Source organism: Carassius auratus, chromosome 17 (assembly GCF_003368295.1).
Source record: "Carassius auratus strain Wakin chromosome 17, ASM336829v1, whole genome shotgun sequence".
NCBI classification, from domain to species: domain Eukaryota; kingdom Metazoa; phylum Chordata; class Actinopteri; order Cypriniformes; family Cyprinidae; genus Carassius; species Carassius auratus.
Genome location: NC_039259.1, coordinates 9,024,400 through 9,041,880, shown reverse-complemented (window position 1 = coordinate 9,041,880; position 17,481 = coordinate 9,024,400). Strand labels below are relative to the sequence as shown.

Genomic DNA, 17,481 nt, shown 5'->3' with positions numbered 1-17,481 from the left:
AGAGCGAGGGATAAGGTGACCACTTAAAACGCAGTTGTGTGTGTCTCCTTCTGCGTGTATCTGTGTTGGTAAGAATTTGTGTGTGCGCTTCTAGATTCCACAGAAACACTATATGGTTTGCTCCTAATATTCCACATCAGTGAAGTTGTATTTCACTGGAGTTTATCTTGAACACCATCAAAATTTCTGAAAAGTATCACTAGAAACTAGCTAAACTGAAGGTTTAACTAAAGTGAAATTATTTGTGTACACATTAAATTAGCATGTATTCACTTCTAAAATCTGAAATAGTTGCAGGTTTGAAGTTGCAATGAAATGGAAGTCGCAAAAGATCTTAATTTCTTCTTTATTGTGACATACTCTGAGTTTTCATTCATTACTATGTGGTTGCTAGGGTATTTTGAGTAGTTGCTAGGTGGTTGTTTGCTAGCAAAGAGAGCCCCCAATTCTGTGTGATTCTCTGATACTTTGATATTCCTATGGTATATGTGTCTTATGGTAAGTGTGTTTTACCATCTGCCAGGTGAAAAGAAATATAAATTGTCGCTTTTAAAAGTATAGTCAGAATTTGAGATTTTATCTATATGCACAATAGACACAGATTTTAGAAAGGTGTGTGTGTGTGTGTGTGTGTGTGTGTGTGTGCGTGGAAAGCAGACAGTAGGTTATATCTGTCATTAAGAGCAAGCCTGAACAAAAAAAGGGACATTTTCAGCACATCACCTAAACAGCCACTGCAAAATGATCCTCTAAAATGTGTGTCATTACACGAAGTTGATCAAAGACAATTATGATATCAAAGATCAGCATTGTCATTTAGGCCAACACTCTTTGTGTGTGTGTTTTAGCTAGAGGAAATATCAACAAAACTATATTATTGCCTTAGTCAACATCAAGAGTTTCAGGTTTCATGTGAATTATGATAAATTCACACACAGGTACAATTCCATTCTAATTTATCTGGAGTTGTGATGTGGTTTTGGTGATGTCATCCTTTGGCATCTTGATGGGTAAGTGGTCAGATTTTTATATATATATATTTGTGTAAGATTGATATGTATGGAAAAATATCCATCAACTTATGACACCTTTAACATAAAAAAAATAAGATTAAAGTATTTATTAGAACTGAGAAGAACAACAATTGCTATAAAATGTATATAAAATGGCACAGGGTTCCTTTGGCCTTTGCAAATGATTAATCTTGTATTTGGCACATGTGGAATAAGAATGGTGAATTATCATCGACTTTCATGTGCTTATCTGAACATGAATAGAAATATATCTGGATATTATGAAAATAGTAAAAACTACAGATTTTTCAATCTCTGGTGTAAATCTATGCATTAAAATGAAACTAATTTCTCATGAATCACTGATCCTTGAGTGTTTAGTGCCTCTGAATGTTAATGTTAATGTACATGGCAGATATATGTGAGAGGAGACCTGGCCATGAGTGTGTGACTATGTGGCAAGTCCCTGCCTGTTTTTAACCTGACTTTGAGCTTTAGCTGGTATTCTGAGTCTCTGTTGTTAAAATTAATAACGGGATTTGTTCAACCAACCCAGACAGGGATGGTTGTCTTCTGTGCCTCTATATCTCCTGCCCTTTCTCACTCTGACCTGAAATCATTCAAGAAAAACAAATGCAAACTATCAACTTGGAAGCACTCTTTGTGTGTGTGTGTGTGTGTGTGTGTGTGTGTGTGTGTGTGTGTGTGTGTGTGTGTGTGTGTGTGTGTGTGTGTGTATAAGTTTATATATATATTAGGCTATCTATTTGCTCGCGCACACACACACACACACACACACACACACACACACACACACACACACACACACACATATATATATATATATATATATATATATATATATATATATATAAACAAATAACAATAAACAATAGACAATAAACAAATCGGCAAGCTTTGACGATTGGAGCCAGAGATACCAGAGCATGCGATAATGAATTCTGGCATAATTTTAAAATTCTAATAGCTTAATAATATACAGAATTTGAAAGAATCTCAGTAAAAATTGAGCCGCATCATGGTGATTATAGTTTCTAAAAAGTGTAAACCTTTAGACTGTGTATTTAGCGCAGTCTGACTAATTAAGAATGCGATTTACATTTAAAAATGAGATTAAAAGTCACACTGCCATAAATAGGCCTATACATTCAAAAAGAGAAATGCTTGAACGATTATAGCAATGATCGTTGTCTGTATTGGACAGTACATAATACAAATTAGCCTACACATTTTTATAGATTTAAACATCACAAACATACTCCAAAAACATTAGTTAAATGTTAAAAAATAAGTTAAAAAATGAGTTAAATGTTCTCGGAGCAACAAAATCAAATAAAAAATGTTGCGCATAGACGAAAGTTAACCGACTGCGATAAGAAACTTACTGATTTGCCAATTATTTTTAAAAGTTGGCCCTCTGGAAGTAATCCACAGACGCTTTTTTTTCTCGCGTTTTGTAGCATGGAACTCTTCTGTAAACACATGTAATCGTGTTATTTGTGATGGTCTGAAAATAATTATATCTGACATAATTAATAGAATATTTTTTTTTACATGAAACATTTTAGATGTAGACACTACTGAACGACTGCCTAAAAATACATGCATGAAAATGATGACAAGTGGATCGAATGGAATTCCATTGAGGAAATAAGTAAACCAAGTAAAACCCCTACAATCTCTCTCTCTCTCTCTCTCTCTCTCTCTCTCTCTTTGTGGAACCTACGATCTCAAACGTTTCCCATCCCCTGTGATCTATCCACGACCTCTTCAACTATTAGAGAAAACTGCTCACACGTCACTGGTTAAGGTGGATCACAACATGTGCCAATACCTATAAAGCTCGAGCGCACGAGATGCACAGAAGACACATAGTTCTAAGAGATTCTCGAAGTTCCACTGGATATCTTCACTATGACTTTACACTCTTCCTGAGGTGAGTACACATTCATTGTCTGTCTCTGATTCACTTGTAAATTCATCATTAGCTCTGTTATTAAGATGATGTTATTTTAGATTACAGATTGCATGTTTTAGCAATTTATCTGGGAGACAGATTTGTGTTACACCCTTAAAAAAAGTATTTGAACTGATTTTAAGGTAGGCTATAAGAACCATCATATAAAGAGTCATTTTGTATCATACCTCGGAGATTTAAATCTCTTAATGTTTCACTATGTTCTTCAGATAAGAATAAAAATTGGATCAACAGAACGGAACTGAAAAATTAATATAGGCTAGTTTGATGTTAAATACTCTATATTATGATGTTATTAGGGATTTATGAGTTTTACTTACTCGGAGGTGTTTATAAGCAGAGGGATCTTCTGTTTTAAGCAAAAATGGATGCTCATTTCCCAAATTCTCATAATCTGAAGTTCAGTTGGAGTCTGATTTACAGTTGGAGTGGGTGAGAGCAGGGCTGTTCAAGGGGTTGCACCCCAAGAAAAGGTGGATAAACTCGGATGAACGACATGCCAGCGCATGCAACCTGTAAAACTGTTTGGAATAGTTAACAGCTTCTTGTCCTTCTCTGGGAAGCTGGAGAGGATGACAGCACGATAGATCTCCTCTCTTCATAAAGACCCGTGTAATGTCCTATTCTTATTCCATTCCTAGATATCCAATGAGCGCGTAAAGGGATCTTCTTGCGTGTTACACAACTTTTGGAGGCGCTCCATCAAGAAGAAATCATCACTGGAACAACACGCACAGTCACACGTGGATTCTTTGCTTTCTTTCTTTTCTTTTTTTTTTTTGTGGCTTTGTTCAACGCTGGAGATGTTCGGGCACGATATCTGCCTCGTGTCCGTGTTTCTGGCGGCTGCCGGTGCTGTCTTACCAGCTCTGCTGTTGCTCGCGGTTTCGCGGCTGCTGTGGGAGTTCAGGTGGAGCATCACCCGGGATCGGACGTGTAAACTCCCACTCCCGCAGGGCTCTATGGGCTGGCCGCTGGTAGGAGAAACCTTTCACTGGCTTTTCCAGGTAAGACTGGAGCATATAAATAGAATTCCACTCATTTTCTCTCAATTCTTTTTGCGCTTATTTATGATTTATCGATCATGGATTTCATAGTATGTTCCCTCGATCATAAAAGTAACATTTTGAGTTCTAATATATATAAGCATAGCCTATGCATCATATTGTAATTTTATATTATAAAAACGAAAACACGATTCTAATCTAATTATGATTTAGTCATTTTTTTTATTCTGTTAAAATTAGTTCTCAATTTTTTTCGGCGGGGTCATCGTTGCAAAAAAATTAAATACATAAAAATAAATAAATAATAAAAAATAGCCTAGTAATTTTATTTATTCGTTCGTTTTACGAAAAATGTTTTGGCGCCCCCAGCGCATTTAACTATCAACAATGCGTTTTAAACAGAATACTAACCTTTTCTGATATAGCCTATGTTGTGCAGATCTATAGTGGTTTTAGGCTACTTTTGTTTTATCGATGCACCTTACAGCTATCAAACACGTGTTGCTATGGTTACCTCCGTACGCAAAGTCGGTTTCTTTACGAGGATGAACATTTAGGCTAGTGCAATTTAACTTTTGAAACGTAGCTATTAAAAACAATGCATGGAACCTCCGGTTAAAATTATGCAAGAATTAAACGACATTTGCTAACTAAATCGAATTCCATCGCAAATCACCACATTTTGGCTATTTAGATTTTATTTAGGGCCTAAATTGGTTATTTTATGTTGTTATTTATGTAGATTAGAGTGATCTATTTACATTTTATGATATTTAGCTAATATTTTTTGCATTACATTTAGTGCAATATTTAATGCTTTGTCAAAGGAATATGATGCATGCATGTGAGCCAGTTCCTCTGCTGGCCTGATGAGCAAACTCCACAAGGTGAATTATTCCCTGCATGTGTGAACTTGACAAGGGTGTAATTCTTCACTGTGGTAAAAACAGACGCTTTCACCTTGATTTCATGCAGAGTGGCAGAACTGATTAATCCATCCCAGAAGATGCAATTAATCAATCGATCAATAATGTAAATAAATCTTTTAGGCCTGGAAAGTTTAGAAAATAGTATGGGAAATTTGTATGGAAATATTTTTAGTATGGAAATAAAAAAATGAAAAAATCCTTATTGTCACAAACGACTGGAAAAGTCTTGGGGAAGTAGTGGGGACTCGGGGTATTGCATCTAAAAGGTTTGACATGAAACTCTTGTGTTGTAACAGGGATCCAGCTTTCACATCTCCAGACGCGAGAAACACGGAAATGTTTTTAAAACTCATCTTTTGGGCAAACCCCTTATCCGAGTGACCGGTGCAGAAAACATCCGTAAGATTCTGCTGGGTGAACACACGCTGGTGTGCACGCAGTGGCCCCAGAGCACACGCATCATCCTGGGGCCCAACACTCTGGTAAACTCAGTTGGTGACCTGCACAAGAGGAAGAGAAAAGTAAGTGTATCTGAAAGACATGCACCCTGGAAGACTTTTTAAATTGAAAGAATTAATCCATTAATTGTTTTATTTCTCCTAAATATCCCTGTAAAGATGAAAGCTCACAAAAAAAAACAATTATAATAATAATAAAAAACTTTTATTTTCAGCCATTTATATTGCAATGATTAGCTCAGCTTATGATCAATAAAATGTTGTTTTCTAGATCCTTGCAAAAGTGTTTAGTCGTGGGGCGCTGGAGGCCTATCTGACACGCCTTCAAGATGTCATCAAGACTGAAATTGCTAAGTGGTGCTCCGAGACCGGGTCTGTGGATGTTTACACCGCAGCCAAGTCACTCACTTTCCGCATTGCAGTGCGAATCCTGCTCGGTCTGCGTCTGGAGGAGCAGCAAATCACTTCTCTCTCCAAAACCTTTGAGCAGCTCATGAACAACCTCTTTTCTCTTCCTATTGACACCCCCATAAGCGGCCTGCGCAAGGTGAGAAAGAGTCCAATTCTGATCTTTCATCCACAAGCCAAAAGTCACACTGGTTCACAGCTTGAGCAAGCAAACTAAGTTACTAGAATAGATGATTGTCTAAATTTCATCTACTTTGGAGAACTTTTATTCATGAATATAGTCTATTTGTTTTGTTGTAGGGAATCAGGGCCCGTGAGATTCTGCACTCTGCCATGGAGAAGATCATAGAGGAGAAACTGAAAAAGCAGCAAACCAGCGATTATTGTGATGCTTTTGACTATATGCTGAGCAGTGCGAAGGAAGATGACTATGAGCTTACAATGCAGGAGCTAAAGGTAAACCATAGAGGGCTGAATCCAAATTTATTGTGTACTCTTAAAAATAGAGTTTCTAATGAGACTTTTTTTATTCCGCAAAAGGTTCTTTACAGTGGAAAAAGGTTCTTTAGATTATTCAAATATTCTTCACACTAATAAAATAAAAAACTTGGCTCTTTTAAGAACTGTTCACTGAAAGGCAGTGATGGGCAGTATTTTGAATACATGTATTTGAAATACAAAATACTATTTTGTTTTTGAATACATTTAATCTTAGTATTTTTGTAGTTTCAAAATTCATAAAATATTTTTTGACAATCAACCTCTTTATTAGACTGCTGATTTCCTGTATCAACAAGAATACAAAAATACTAAGATTAAATGTATTTAAATACAAAATAAATTTGACTTTTTCCAAAAGTATTTAGATACAAAATAGCATTTTGTATTTCAAATACATGTATATTACAATAAATGCTGTTCTTCTGAACTTTCTATTCATAAGAGAATTCTGAAAAATGTTTAATGCTTTTCACAAAAAATCTGTTTTCAGCTTTGATAAAATATATATATATATATATATATATATATATATATATATATATATATATATATAATTCCGAATAATAGCGAGTGTGTATAGGAGCAAATCAAAAAAATTGCTAATCTCAGTTGTTTTGCATTAAAAAATGTTGCCTTTCAGTTTCATTTAGATTCATGTTTGCAAAATAATTAAATGCAAATGCATTTCAGGAAACTGCAGTAGAGTTAATCTTTGCTGCTCACTCCACTACGGCCAGCGCATCAACATCCCTCATCCTGCAGCTGCTGCGTCATCCAGATGTGAGTGAGCGTGCTAGAGCAGAGCTGGAGAGCGAGGGGCTGATCGGCGATGTGCACGGATACTGCTGCTCTCATTGCCATGGGAACGTCGTCAGTGAGGAAAGTGATGCTGCTGAGAAGAGTACCAGTGAGGGAAGATCAGCGACGAATAAAACACTGTGTTTTGAAGCAGGAGACAAGGAAGAGAAGCATCGCTCTCGCATCCATGTTCCTTACCTGAGTTTGGAGAAACTGAGTCAACTTTCTTACCTGGACTGTGTGGTCAAAGAGGTGCTTCGGTTCCTCCCACCAGTGTCTGGTGGATACAGGACAGCCCTGCAAACATTTGAATTAAATGTAAGTGTTGTTTTATCTTTTGTTGTTTTGTGCAAAATAATTTATGAAAACACAGTTTTATGGATAGTGCATTCATACATTGTCTGCAAAAGCTAGTAAATTTTTTCGGTAACATTTTATATTAGAAATGGAAATTACTATATTATAACATTTGTGACACTGTACATAATAAAACCACGATACTGCGCGAATAATAATAACAATAATTATATTAAATCAGATGTTGTTGGTAAAAAAAATAACTACAAATAACAGTAAAATATTTTTGTGCAACATTAAAGTTATTACATTATGAAATATGTCAAATAAATGTATAAATATAGTGTTAATATTCATATAGAATAATACTTTTTTGGTGAATTGAACCTTTAAATGTTATAAAAAATTATTTTACATTTTATTTTAGAAATATACATTTAAATTATTGCATCATAAAAATGTATTAAATTATAATTTTTAATCATAAAAGTATTAAATCACAATATAGTGTGGAAAAATAAAATCATAATTAATATGATTAATTAATAATAATTAAAGTGGTAAAAAAATGTCCGTTTTTTATTATCAGACGTTGAAAATGGTGTTGAAAAAAATGAAACATTTTTGTCAGTTATATTTATTTTAGGAACATTAATAAGACTTAAAATATATATATATATTTTAATAATAAAATCATGAACATTATATAATGTCAATAATAATACTAATACAGATTTTGCTGATGAAAAACATTGGTTCAAAAATGTACAATTTTACACAAAAAGCTGTCTAACATAATCATTCGTATGTTGTGCATTTGCAGGGTTATCAGATCCCGAAGGGCTGGAGCGTCATGTACAGCATCCGTGACACGCACGAGACAGCAGAAGCATATCAGAACCCAGAGCTCTTCGACCCAGACCGGTTCTGCGCAGATCGAAACGAGAGCAAAACCGAACGCTTCAGTTATGTTCCATTTGGAGGTGGTGTGAGGAGGTGCGTCGGCCGGGAGCTCGCTTTGATTGTGCTCAAAACTCTTGCGGTGGAGTTGCTCGCCACAGTAGAGTGCACTTTGGCAACAGAAACATATCCAAGGATGCAGACGGTGCCAATTGTGCATCCGGTCAATGGATTGCATGTGTTTTTTAACTACAGAACCCACGGGGTTGAGAGAAATCGGAGGGAATCCACACATATTTAGACAAAAAGCTTCATTTAGACACTGTACCACATAGGTTGCCAATGCATAGATGTCAAACTGCTTTTGGGAAACATATACAGTTAACATTATAATGTTTATGTTAAGCAAACCATCTGGAAATGGATGAAATGATGAACCTGACCCATTCATTAAATAATGTGGTCTTGAACTCTTGTTTTTAGTGAACTTGTGGAAAAGGTACATATCCACTAGAATGCATGTAAAAGTTACTTAAACCTGTGTAAAAGTCTGTTAGGTTTGATTAGCCAAGCCATTGTGATGTGCATTAGGAAATCACAAAAAAAAAAAGAAAAGAAAAAGAAAACTTAAAAAAAAAAACTATAAAAATAGAAATGCATTTAAATTCATTTATTCTTTCATCTCAGCCGTGTATGTGATATATAAACAAAACCTGTTTTTGTTTTATGACATGAAGTAGGAACACAAATAAGCTCTATTTATATTTTTTTCTCAAGTGAATAGGATAGCTCACTAAATAAAAACTTATATTATGCCACTTTCTAATTTCTAGGCCACTGTACTACTAAAATGACTAGTTATCTATACATGCGGTCCTTGCGGCTCTAGTACTTACAGAAGTTACATATTGCTTTAAACCATGTAAATAGATGACTAATGCATAGTTATTTGTGTTTATCATGAATGTAAGCTGTGAAAAATGACCCTTGCGCTGTGAACTGGGGGATCAGTTTAAATACAGGGAAGGAGAAAACAAGCAGCACTTTTTCTCCAAATTAGGAGTATATGTGTATACATGTTGTATATGTTCAATACTTGTGTAATACTTCTTGTAGTTAATGTGCTCACGTGTTTGTCTTTTTGAATAGTGCTCATGTTCATTTTATATCTTTTATGGTATCTATTTTGAAATGTGTATTTGGAGCTGTTATAGTGTTTAAGTTGTTTCTGTTCAATAAAGAGATTTGATGCGTTTATTTGCACTTTGTTGAGCATTATGTTTGGGGTCAGTATGTTACATATATGTAAAAATTTAACAAGGTAATTTACACTCTCATTCAAAAGTTTGAGGTTGTAAAATATATATATATATATATATATAAAAGAATACTTATTTTCAGCAATGATGCATTAAACTGATCCAATGTGAAAGTAAAGACATTATGTTATAAATAAACATTTTTAAACTTTATATTCATCAACGAATCCTGAAAAAAAGTAGCACAAAAACTCTTGGCAGCACAACTGTTTTCGGCACTGAAATAATGCAAATAAATGTTTCTTAATCAGTATGAGTTCTGAATGATCATGTGACACAGACAATTGGAGTAATGACTTCTGAAAATTCAGCTTTGCCATCACTGGAATAAATTAAATTTTTAAATAACATTAGAAAATAGTTGTTGTATTATAATAACATTTAACTGTTTTATTGCATTTTTGATCACATAAATGCAGCCTTGTTCAGAATATTAGGCTTCTATATTTGATACACTGGGGTTTATAAAACTAATTTTGCTACGTTACTTCAGTTTCTACTGAGTAAATGTTTCCCTTTGTCTCAACAAGCATTAAGAGAACATGAAGGACAAGACCGTGGTGTTTCAATAAAGCAGAGCTGTGCCTGAATCCACCTGCAGAAGACATGCAGCCTCTCTTATCTTTCCCTTTCAGCTTGTTTGATCTAACAATCAACTTTCCATTGAAATCCATGCACGATCATCCCATTTCTCTCTTTATTGTTCCATCATGCCCTTGAGGCAGGATCATAGTTCAGCTGAACTTCTGAACCGGATTATTTTTTTTGTGTATGCGTGTATACATAATGCCACACTTTCAATCATCTGACAGCCAGCGGGATAAACAGCATGATTTGTAAGTGCCAATGACTCAAACACATTACTAAGGTTACTATCAGCCATCCTAACTAACCTACTCTAAATGTGGGCTGGTGAAGAGTTTAGATGTCAAAATCAACATTCTAGATAATCTTTGAGCTAAATAAACTCATTGAAGCATGAACGTCGGCAGCTACAGGTAAGATGTGAAGTGTTTGTCGGGGATCAGTCATGGTGGTGGAAGCTGTGTGTGATGTGTCATGACTTCTGTTGGCAGCATCGGTGTGTTTTGGAATGCAGAAGCAGCAGCTGGTGTCTACACTGTAATTACCCCACAGCACAAATGCTTCCTGACCCAAACACACACACACTTCAGCTACACGTACTCACACCACCCCTCTGTACTCAAGAGTTCAGAAAACAAGGGCAAAGGTGAGTACACACATATTTATATAGACATTTCTCAGCTGCACACCTTTCATCATCCAGTGTATATATTATTAGATAGATCGATTTACAGACAGATAGATAGATCACTCACTCTCGAAGCATCCCATTACAGTCAAACGGTATCTGGTGACAATTCAGCCTTCGTAAGAATGAGGATATCACCTCCACATGACTCCTACAGCTTACTGCAACTTCAGATGTGACAGGCTATAGATCACTTTATTTCCTGTTGTTCTCTGGAACATAATCATCCTCAGCTCAGGTGCACATTATTGCCTACTGTACTTTTCTTAAAGGTAATATTCATTCACGGGGAAACTATGAGGGAACATATCCAGCTAACTGTGATGGGGCTTGCAGTTGACCCGAGTTGACTGAATTTGAGTTATACAGAAATTCTTCCCACAGCCTTTGGGTGAATCACAGCAAACGGCAGTGCTGCATTTCTAAAGTCATTCATCAGATACAGATACAGAAGTTGGGTGGGTTTTCAGGGTTCAGTAACAGAGTGATTGACATGCTTTAATAAAGAAGCACTAATATTGCTACACCCACAGTTAGAACATCTGCATAAGCTTTTGATGCAGCAAAAATGCTTATGAATGCATAGGTTCAGCTCGACTGAGTGTCTACAAAAATTTAGGGAAAACTCTGTGGATTTTCATGGTTAAATGCACTTTTTAGAGCTAAAATCGAATGGGATTACAAGTACAGTACAGTGGCATCTCAATTCACAAATCTGTCATCAGACCTGATGGTTAGTAGTGATACTGTCACATAATAATAAAGAAGCTTTTCAAATGTCATTCAGAGCTTGGCTAACTTCAGGCATTTACATTGCATTATATGTGTTTGTGTCTGCATGTTTTACTAAATAATATTCTGAATTAATTCCTTCATTTCCATTCAAGCATTTGACACATGAATCATCACTCAGTTTCTGGAAAAAATGCTGCGTGAAAGCAAAATGCACATTATGGATGATCTAAACGACAGGGATTCCCAATCTCCCAAAGCGTTCTTGTGTAGTTTAGCTCCAACCGTTTCTAGCACACCTGTGTGGAAAGTTCTAGTGACCTTGGAGGCCTTGATTACCAGGTTCAGGTGTTAATTAAGGTTAGAGATCAATCAGGCAGGAAAGCGGCCATCCAGGATTAGTGTTGGAAATCTCTAATCTTAAATATTTTAATTTAATATTTGAAGTACATCCTAAGATTTTTTTATGTTGTTGTAACTTTTCAATACTCTTAATTATATTTACATTATTTATATAGTTACTGTTGTTATGCCTTGAAATACATGTAAATATGTAAGATAGCATAATAACAAAAGGCAATATTTGATTATTAAAAATAAAATAAATGCTGAGATATAAAATAACATGTTAATTTATTTTGTTTATCTCTGTTACTTTCATCGTTTATTCTTAAGACATTATTTTCACAGGTTCTTTTGCTTATTTCTACAGACAGAACCGGTACAGTAGGCCTGCAGCAATGATCATGCGAGTTCAGTCTCAGGTCATATATGATTTTCCAGAAATCTGGCTTCCTCCTCAGGCTTCATACCTGTGTTGATGGCTCACCTCTCGAACACACTCTTCCCACACCCCTATACGAACAAAGACAAATGAGCACGTACATGCACACAAGTAAACTGATAACTCATAAATATAAGCTTATTAAAATAACCAGGTTTCCACGTTTAGATGCACACCAGTAACCTGAAAACGCAAGTAAGCTGCGTTTACATGACTTTAGTAATAAGTTAGTCCCCTTTAGTGACGTCAAAATATAATAATTTGCGTGTTTGCCAGTTGTGATGTTCGGTGTTCGAGCTATAGGCTACCGTGTCCTCTGGGGGAGCCCACTTTTTTTTTTTGGGGGGGGGGGTGCTGATTGCGTGTGCCTCAAATAAGGACAGCTACAAGTGTATGCACTATTATTATATTTTATCGACACGAGTGGCTCAAAAAAGGACTTACAATGACTTACAAAGATACATAACAGCTACAACTGTATATGCATTACTGTATATGTATATACTTTATCGACACAAATTGATAGGTCAGACAGCAAACAAACAGCCACTCACAAAAAGCCTGTGTTTATATATATTTTTTCGCAACTTGTTCTGAGCAGCGCTGCTTATTTCCCCATTAATCCACTCCTCAAACAAGTGCGTGCCATTTAACTTTTCAGACAGAAGAAGGTTTTTTGCATCCCTACAAGAGATGCACCTCAAGCTTCCATCTTTAACAAACAGCCATGTATATCGGTTCTTACAGTCTCTCCACTGCCGGCTGTTCCAGTTTAACGGGAGAGAGGACTCGGAGCAAGAGGGGTTAGGATAGTGACCGGTGTAGCAGTCGATTCTGTTCCCCTTTACGCAAACATACTACAATTCTTGCGTAGTTGCCGAGTTACTATACGTACAATCAGAACTAGCGTGCGCAAGAAGCATGACTGGATGTACGGCAAGTCAAATAGTTAAAAATACCGTCCTAAATCCTAAACTTGAAAATAAATTTAAGACGAGAGGTTTTTCAACTTGAAATGTAAAAACAAAAGACAAAAATAACGGAACAACTGCAAGATGAATAAGTAAATAGAGTGTTAGAATCAATTTACTTGTAGTGTAGCAAGAAATGTGTCGCTTTTTGCTTTCCTTACATCCAGGTGTGTTCGGTGTGTTTGCATGCGGGAGTGTTGCCAAATCCGCGGAATTTAGGCTAGTACTTTGGGAAAATGTTTGATTAACTATATGGTTGGGTTTATTACACGGACCTGGCAACCCGAGGGGAAACAGACATTTCGAGGGGAACAGAATCGACTGCTACACCGGCCTCTGACAAGCTATTACCATCTACAGCCAGAGATAACTTTTCTTCAGCTTCTTGGTTGTCACAGTGGGCGCACGGCGGGAGGTCTAATAAGTGTTTGCAGCAAGTGAATCAGTCGTGCTATAAATGTCATCACAATTTCTTAATAAAACCAAAATTAATTAAACTGCCTTGTTTTCTTTTTACCATTGCTATCATTGCTATGATGCTATAACTGCAGAATGAATTAAGGACTTTGCGCGTGATAAATGGCCTCCAACTTTTTTTTTCTACGAATATATGACGCAGGGCCGTCGCCAGAACAAACCAAATGGGGGGGCATTTAATTTTCATAGGGGGGCACACTTTTTTTTAATGATCTGAGACAGACCATAACATAAACCCATATTAGGCTATAACTAAAATAGACCTCAATAGTCTTGTTTTACTTCACCGTTTGATCTCAACGTCTCTGTTTATTGTCTCTTAACATTACCAAAACCGCCAAAAATGTATTCTGAGATCGCATGCAACGCGCAGCTCAGCTGCGCAAAGGAATTGCGTATAAACAATACAATACTGTATGCTTAACTAAATTAATTGCATGATTTATATATACATATACATATACTTACACACAAACTGCATATTGTAATTTGAATTAATAAAACTACTAACACAAAAATAACATATTGAAAGGTCTGCTGCTGGAGACATTGGCTGTTGTATTTGAATAATTAATGAGGTAGGTCTTTGCAAGGTTTGGGTGCTGTTTTGGGATGTTTTAACAGTCATTTATGAATATAATTATATTTAAAATTATGTTCTGTGTAATAATGCGTTGAATAATGAATCGTCTGAATAATTTCTGAAGGTAATGTGTTATGCATTTCTAGTGTTACCGTTGTAGTGATTACTGTTCATGTGAGCCAAGTTCTGCTGAAACAACGTTATTAGTGCAATGATCTAAATCAATAACATTCTATATGAAACGTGTAACTGCGCGTTCACATCCGGCTGTTCTGTTCACGACGCTGCAGGAAGATTCGTGAGCGCTCAGATGCTCTGAGGTAGACCGAATGCTTATTTTGTATTTAAAGTAGCTACAAAGCAAACAGACTTGTTGATCTTATGCAGACTAACCACAAGGAGGTTGACGTTATAAGTTGATCTCAATAAATGTTGTTGTGGACGAAATATTAAGATCCTTTACTTAAAATGAACGATCTCAGACACCTTGGTCCACGTATCACTTTTAATTATTTTTTTATGTCCCTGTACGCAAACAGGGACACATCATAGATTACTGCAAACGCGAAACAGCAATAATCAACCTGTCCTCTATTTTGCTTGGGAACTAATGTGATCGGAGCTGCGTCCTCTGGAATCCTCTCAAGCGGTTGACTTCTACGTTCCGATTGGTTGCTGCCCAACCGCGTCATAGCTCATTACCATAAAGTTGCCTTGATTTAAACTGCTCGACGCTCTCAAAGGCCAAGTCGCGCCGCTCCTCGCAGCTGCTCGACGCTGGTTTACATTGAAAATGAATGACTTCCGGCCACTTTGACGCTCTCGATGCCGGCGATGTGAATGCACATTAATGCAAGTTTGGTTAATTGTTCTGTGCGTTACGTTTAGGGGGGCACAAAAAGTCATTTGGGGGGGCACTGCCCCCCAATGCCCCCCCTTGACGACGGGCCTGATATGACGTACTAACGGGGAATTTGCAGCGCAGCGCCCCCACACATTGATGCTCATTACAAGTATAGCATGTATAGTAATCTTTATTGAAGTAAATTAGGTTTTAATCGCCGTCATGGATGATTGAATAATATTTTTGCTATTTTACAATTAATAATCCATCATGATCACATTGCACAACTGAAATTGCACTTCAAAATATTCATATTGTCAATATTTTTTGGGATCCCCAAAATTTCACATTTCTCTTTTTCAGGGGAGCCCATGTCTTATTAAGGGGAGCCGAGCTCCCCATAGCTCCCCCCGTAGTTCGCACTATGAGTGATGTTGAATAAAGCTCTCAACGTGTCTGCTTTAAACTTATAGGTCCCATGATCCTCTCATGCAGTTATAGATGCAGTTTTGACAGAACCTCTTCTACTGCACGAGATGAGAACACTTATATCATGATCTAGTTTGCTTTTGTCGTATATTTCCTTCATTATTTACTGGAAAACGTTTGCCTTGTCTGGATTTTTGCTTACACCAGGAGTCGGCAAAATATACAGCACGCGTACCAACAGTGGCACGCAGAGGGATCTTAGCTGCCATGCAAGCGGAAAACTTCATACTGACATACATTTTGAGGTAATAACTTGTTAGGAGGTATAAATACTATTAAAGTGTGAGCATTAACTTGCTTCAGTTTACGGATACGCGCGCCACCGCAGCGTTCTGATGGCGACCGTCAAAGTCAAAAAGTAGAATCAAAGTAAAGGGGTTTACTGTTCACTGAAGCAGAGCGCGAAGCGTCAGTTTAGATAAAGCCGCAAATCATTTAATATTAGTCAATTTTACACAATACGTTTACGATAGAAATGTTAAATGACCGACAGCTATGACCAGTGATACAAATTATTATAATTTTTAATGTGGCCATTTTGAGAGAGAATGTTTCATTGTCTGCGTGTCTCTCTCTACAAACAACGAAGCGGAGAAATACAATGTAGCGGTTTAGTATCAGTTAATAAAAGACGTGTGGCAGCGCTAAAAGGTTTATGAGCTTCGGATGTTACTTTTTGAACTGGCGATATGTGCCAGTTGTGTGTGCGCGCGCATCAATCAAGCAGCGCATTAATATAGAGCGGTGATTAAACTGAACGGTTTTAATGCATTGGCTTTGTCACACACACACACAGTGATGTTCAGTATGGTCACTGTGTATATCTTTTATTCATTTTTTTTTTCAAGTTTAAAAAACAATTTAAACTATTTGCATGAAAATCAAATAGTTCAAGCGTTAATGCATTCTGTATAATGGGGAGGGGGTGGAATGGTTGGGGGTGTTGGCACAGTGGATGGGTTACCCAGAAAAATGGCACATCATGCAGAAAAATGTTGCTGACCCCTGGCTTACACCGTTTGTGACCTTACTCCGATAAAAGAAAACGGGTTACCGTGTTTACATGACCACGTGCGTGCATTTAAACGCGCTCAATTATACTGACATGATATTGAACCTGAACTAATTTTCTGTAGCTACAGGTCTGTGACAGTTGTTGTGCTTTCTGAATGTGGTGATGAGCTGAAAGCAGGGGTCCGTTCTTCGTACGTCGCTAACTCAGCTGGATTTGATTGTTGATGATTTGACATGATCTTGGATCATTTGGTTCTTCGAAGGTGATCTTGGAGTTGCTGTATTTAGCAACAGGTCCGTAAAACCTGCGAGCAGGCCTTTTTCATGTAAGCAGGATTAGATCGCACTTTTTTAACCAGAACTGAGCCTTAGAATATGTTGATCCAGAATTTAAAATAATAATCATGTAAAAATTAAGATAATTTAATGTTGTACAGGGTATGTATGATGCACCCAAGAGACCACACCTTCTGTACCTGCTGTTTATCTCCTTGTGCAGGGTGATATAACGCCCGCCAGGCCTTGGAGGAAGACTTACAGAATGAAAACAGTTATTATAGTTAATGCTTGCTCTCTCTCAACCTGTTCCGTCAGCTACATGCAGCGCCACAGGCTGCGATTACAGCAAGGAAAAGAAAGACGGAAACCAAAAAGAAAAACAGGTTTGTGGTTGAATGGTTTGTGC

General features: G+C 36.8%; 2 protein-coding genes across 2 annotated transcripts in view; one reads left to right on the top strand and one right to left on the bottom strand.

Moving 5' to 3' along the window:
* Nucleotides 1-3,638, bottom strand: part of LOC113117166 (regulator of G-protein signaling 7-like) — an 83,598-nt gene extending 79,960 nt beyond the window's left edge. The window contains exon 1 of the mRNA XM_026285628.1: nucleotides 3,333-3,638. The gene's annotated coding sequence lies outside the window, so the exon portion shown is untranslated. The remainder of the gene's footprint in view (nucleotides 1-3,332) is intronic.
* Nucleotides 2,820-9,573, top strand: cyp26c1 (cytochrome P450, family 26, subfamily C, polypeptide 1). The gene is made up of 7 exons (XM_026285625.1): nucleotides 2,820-2,970; nucleotides 3,654-4,019; nucleotides 5,245-5,469; nucleotides 5,678-5,953; nucleotides 6,115-6,270; nucleotides 7,006-7,431; nucleotides 8,234-9,573. Exons 2-7 carry the CDS (start codon nucleotides 3,816-3,818, stop codon nucleotides 8,609-8,611), a joined length of 1,665 nt encoding a protein of 554 aa, XP_026141410.1. The 5' UTR covers nucleotides 2,820-2,970; nucleotides 3,654-3,815; the 3' UTR covers nucleotides 8,612-9,573.
* Nucleotides 9,574-17,481: the final 7,908 nt, after the last annotated feature.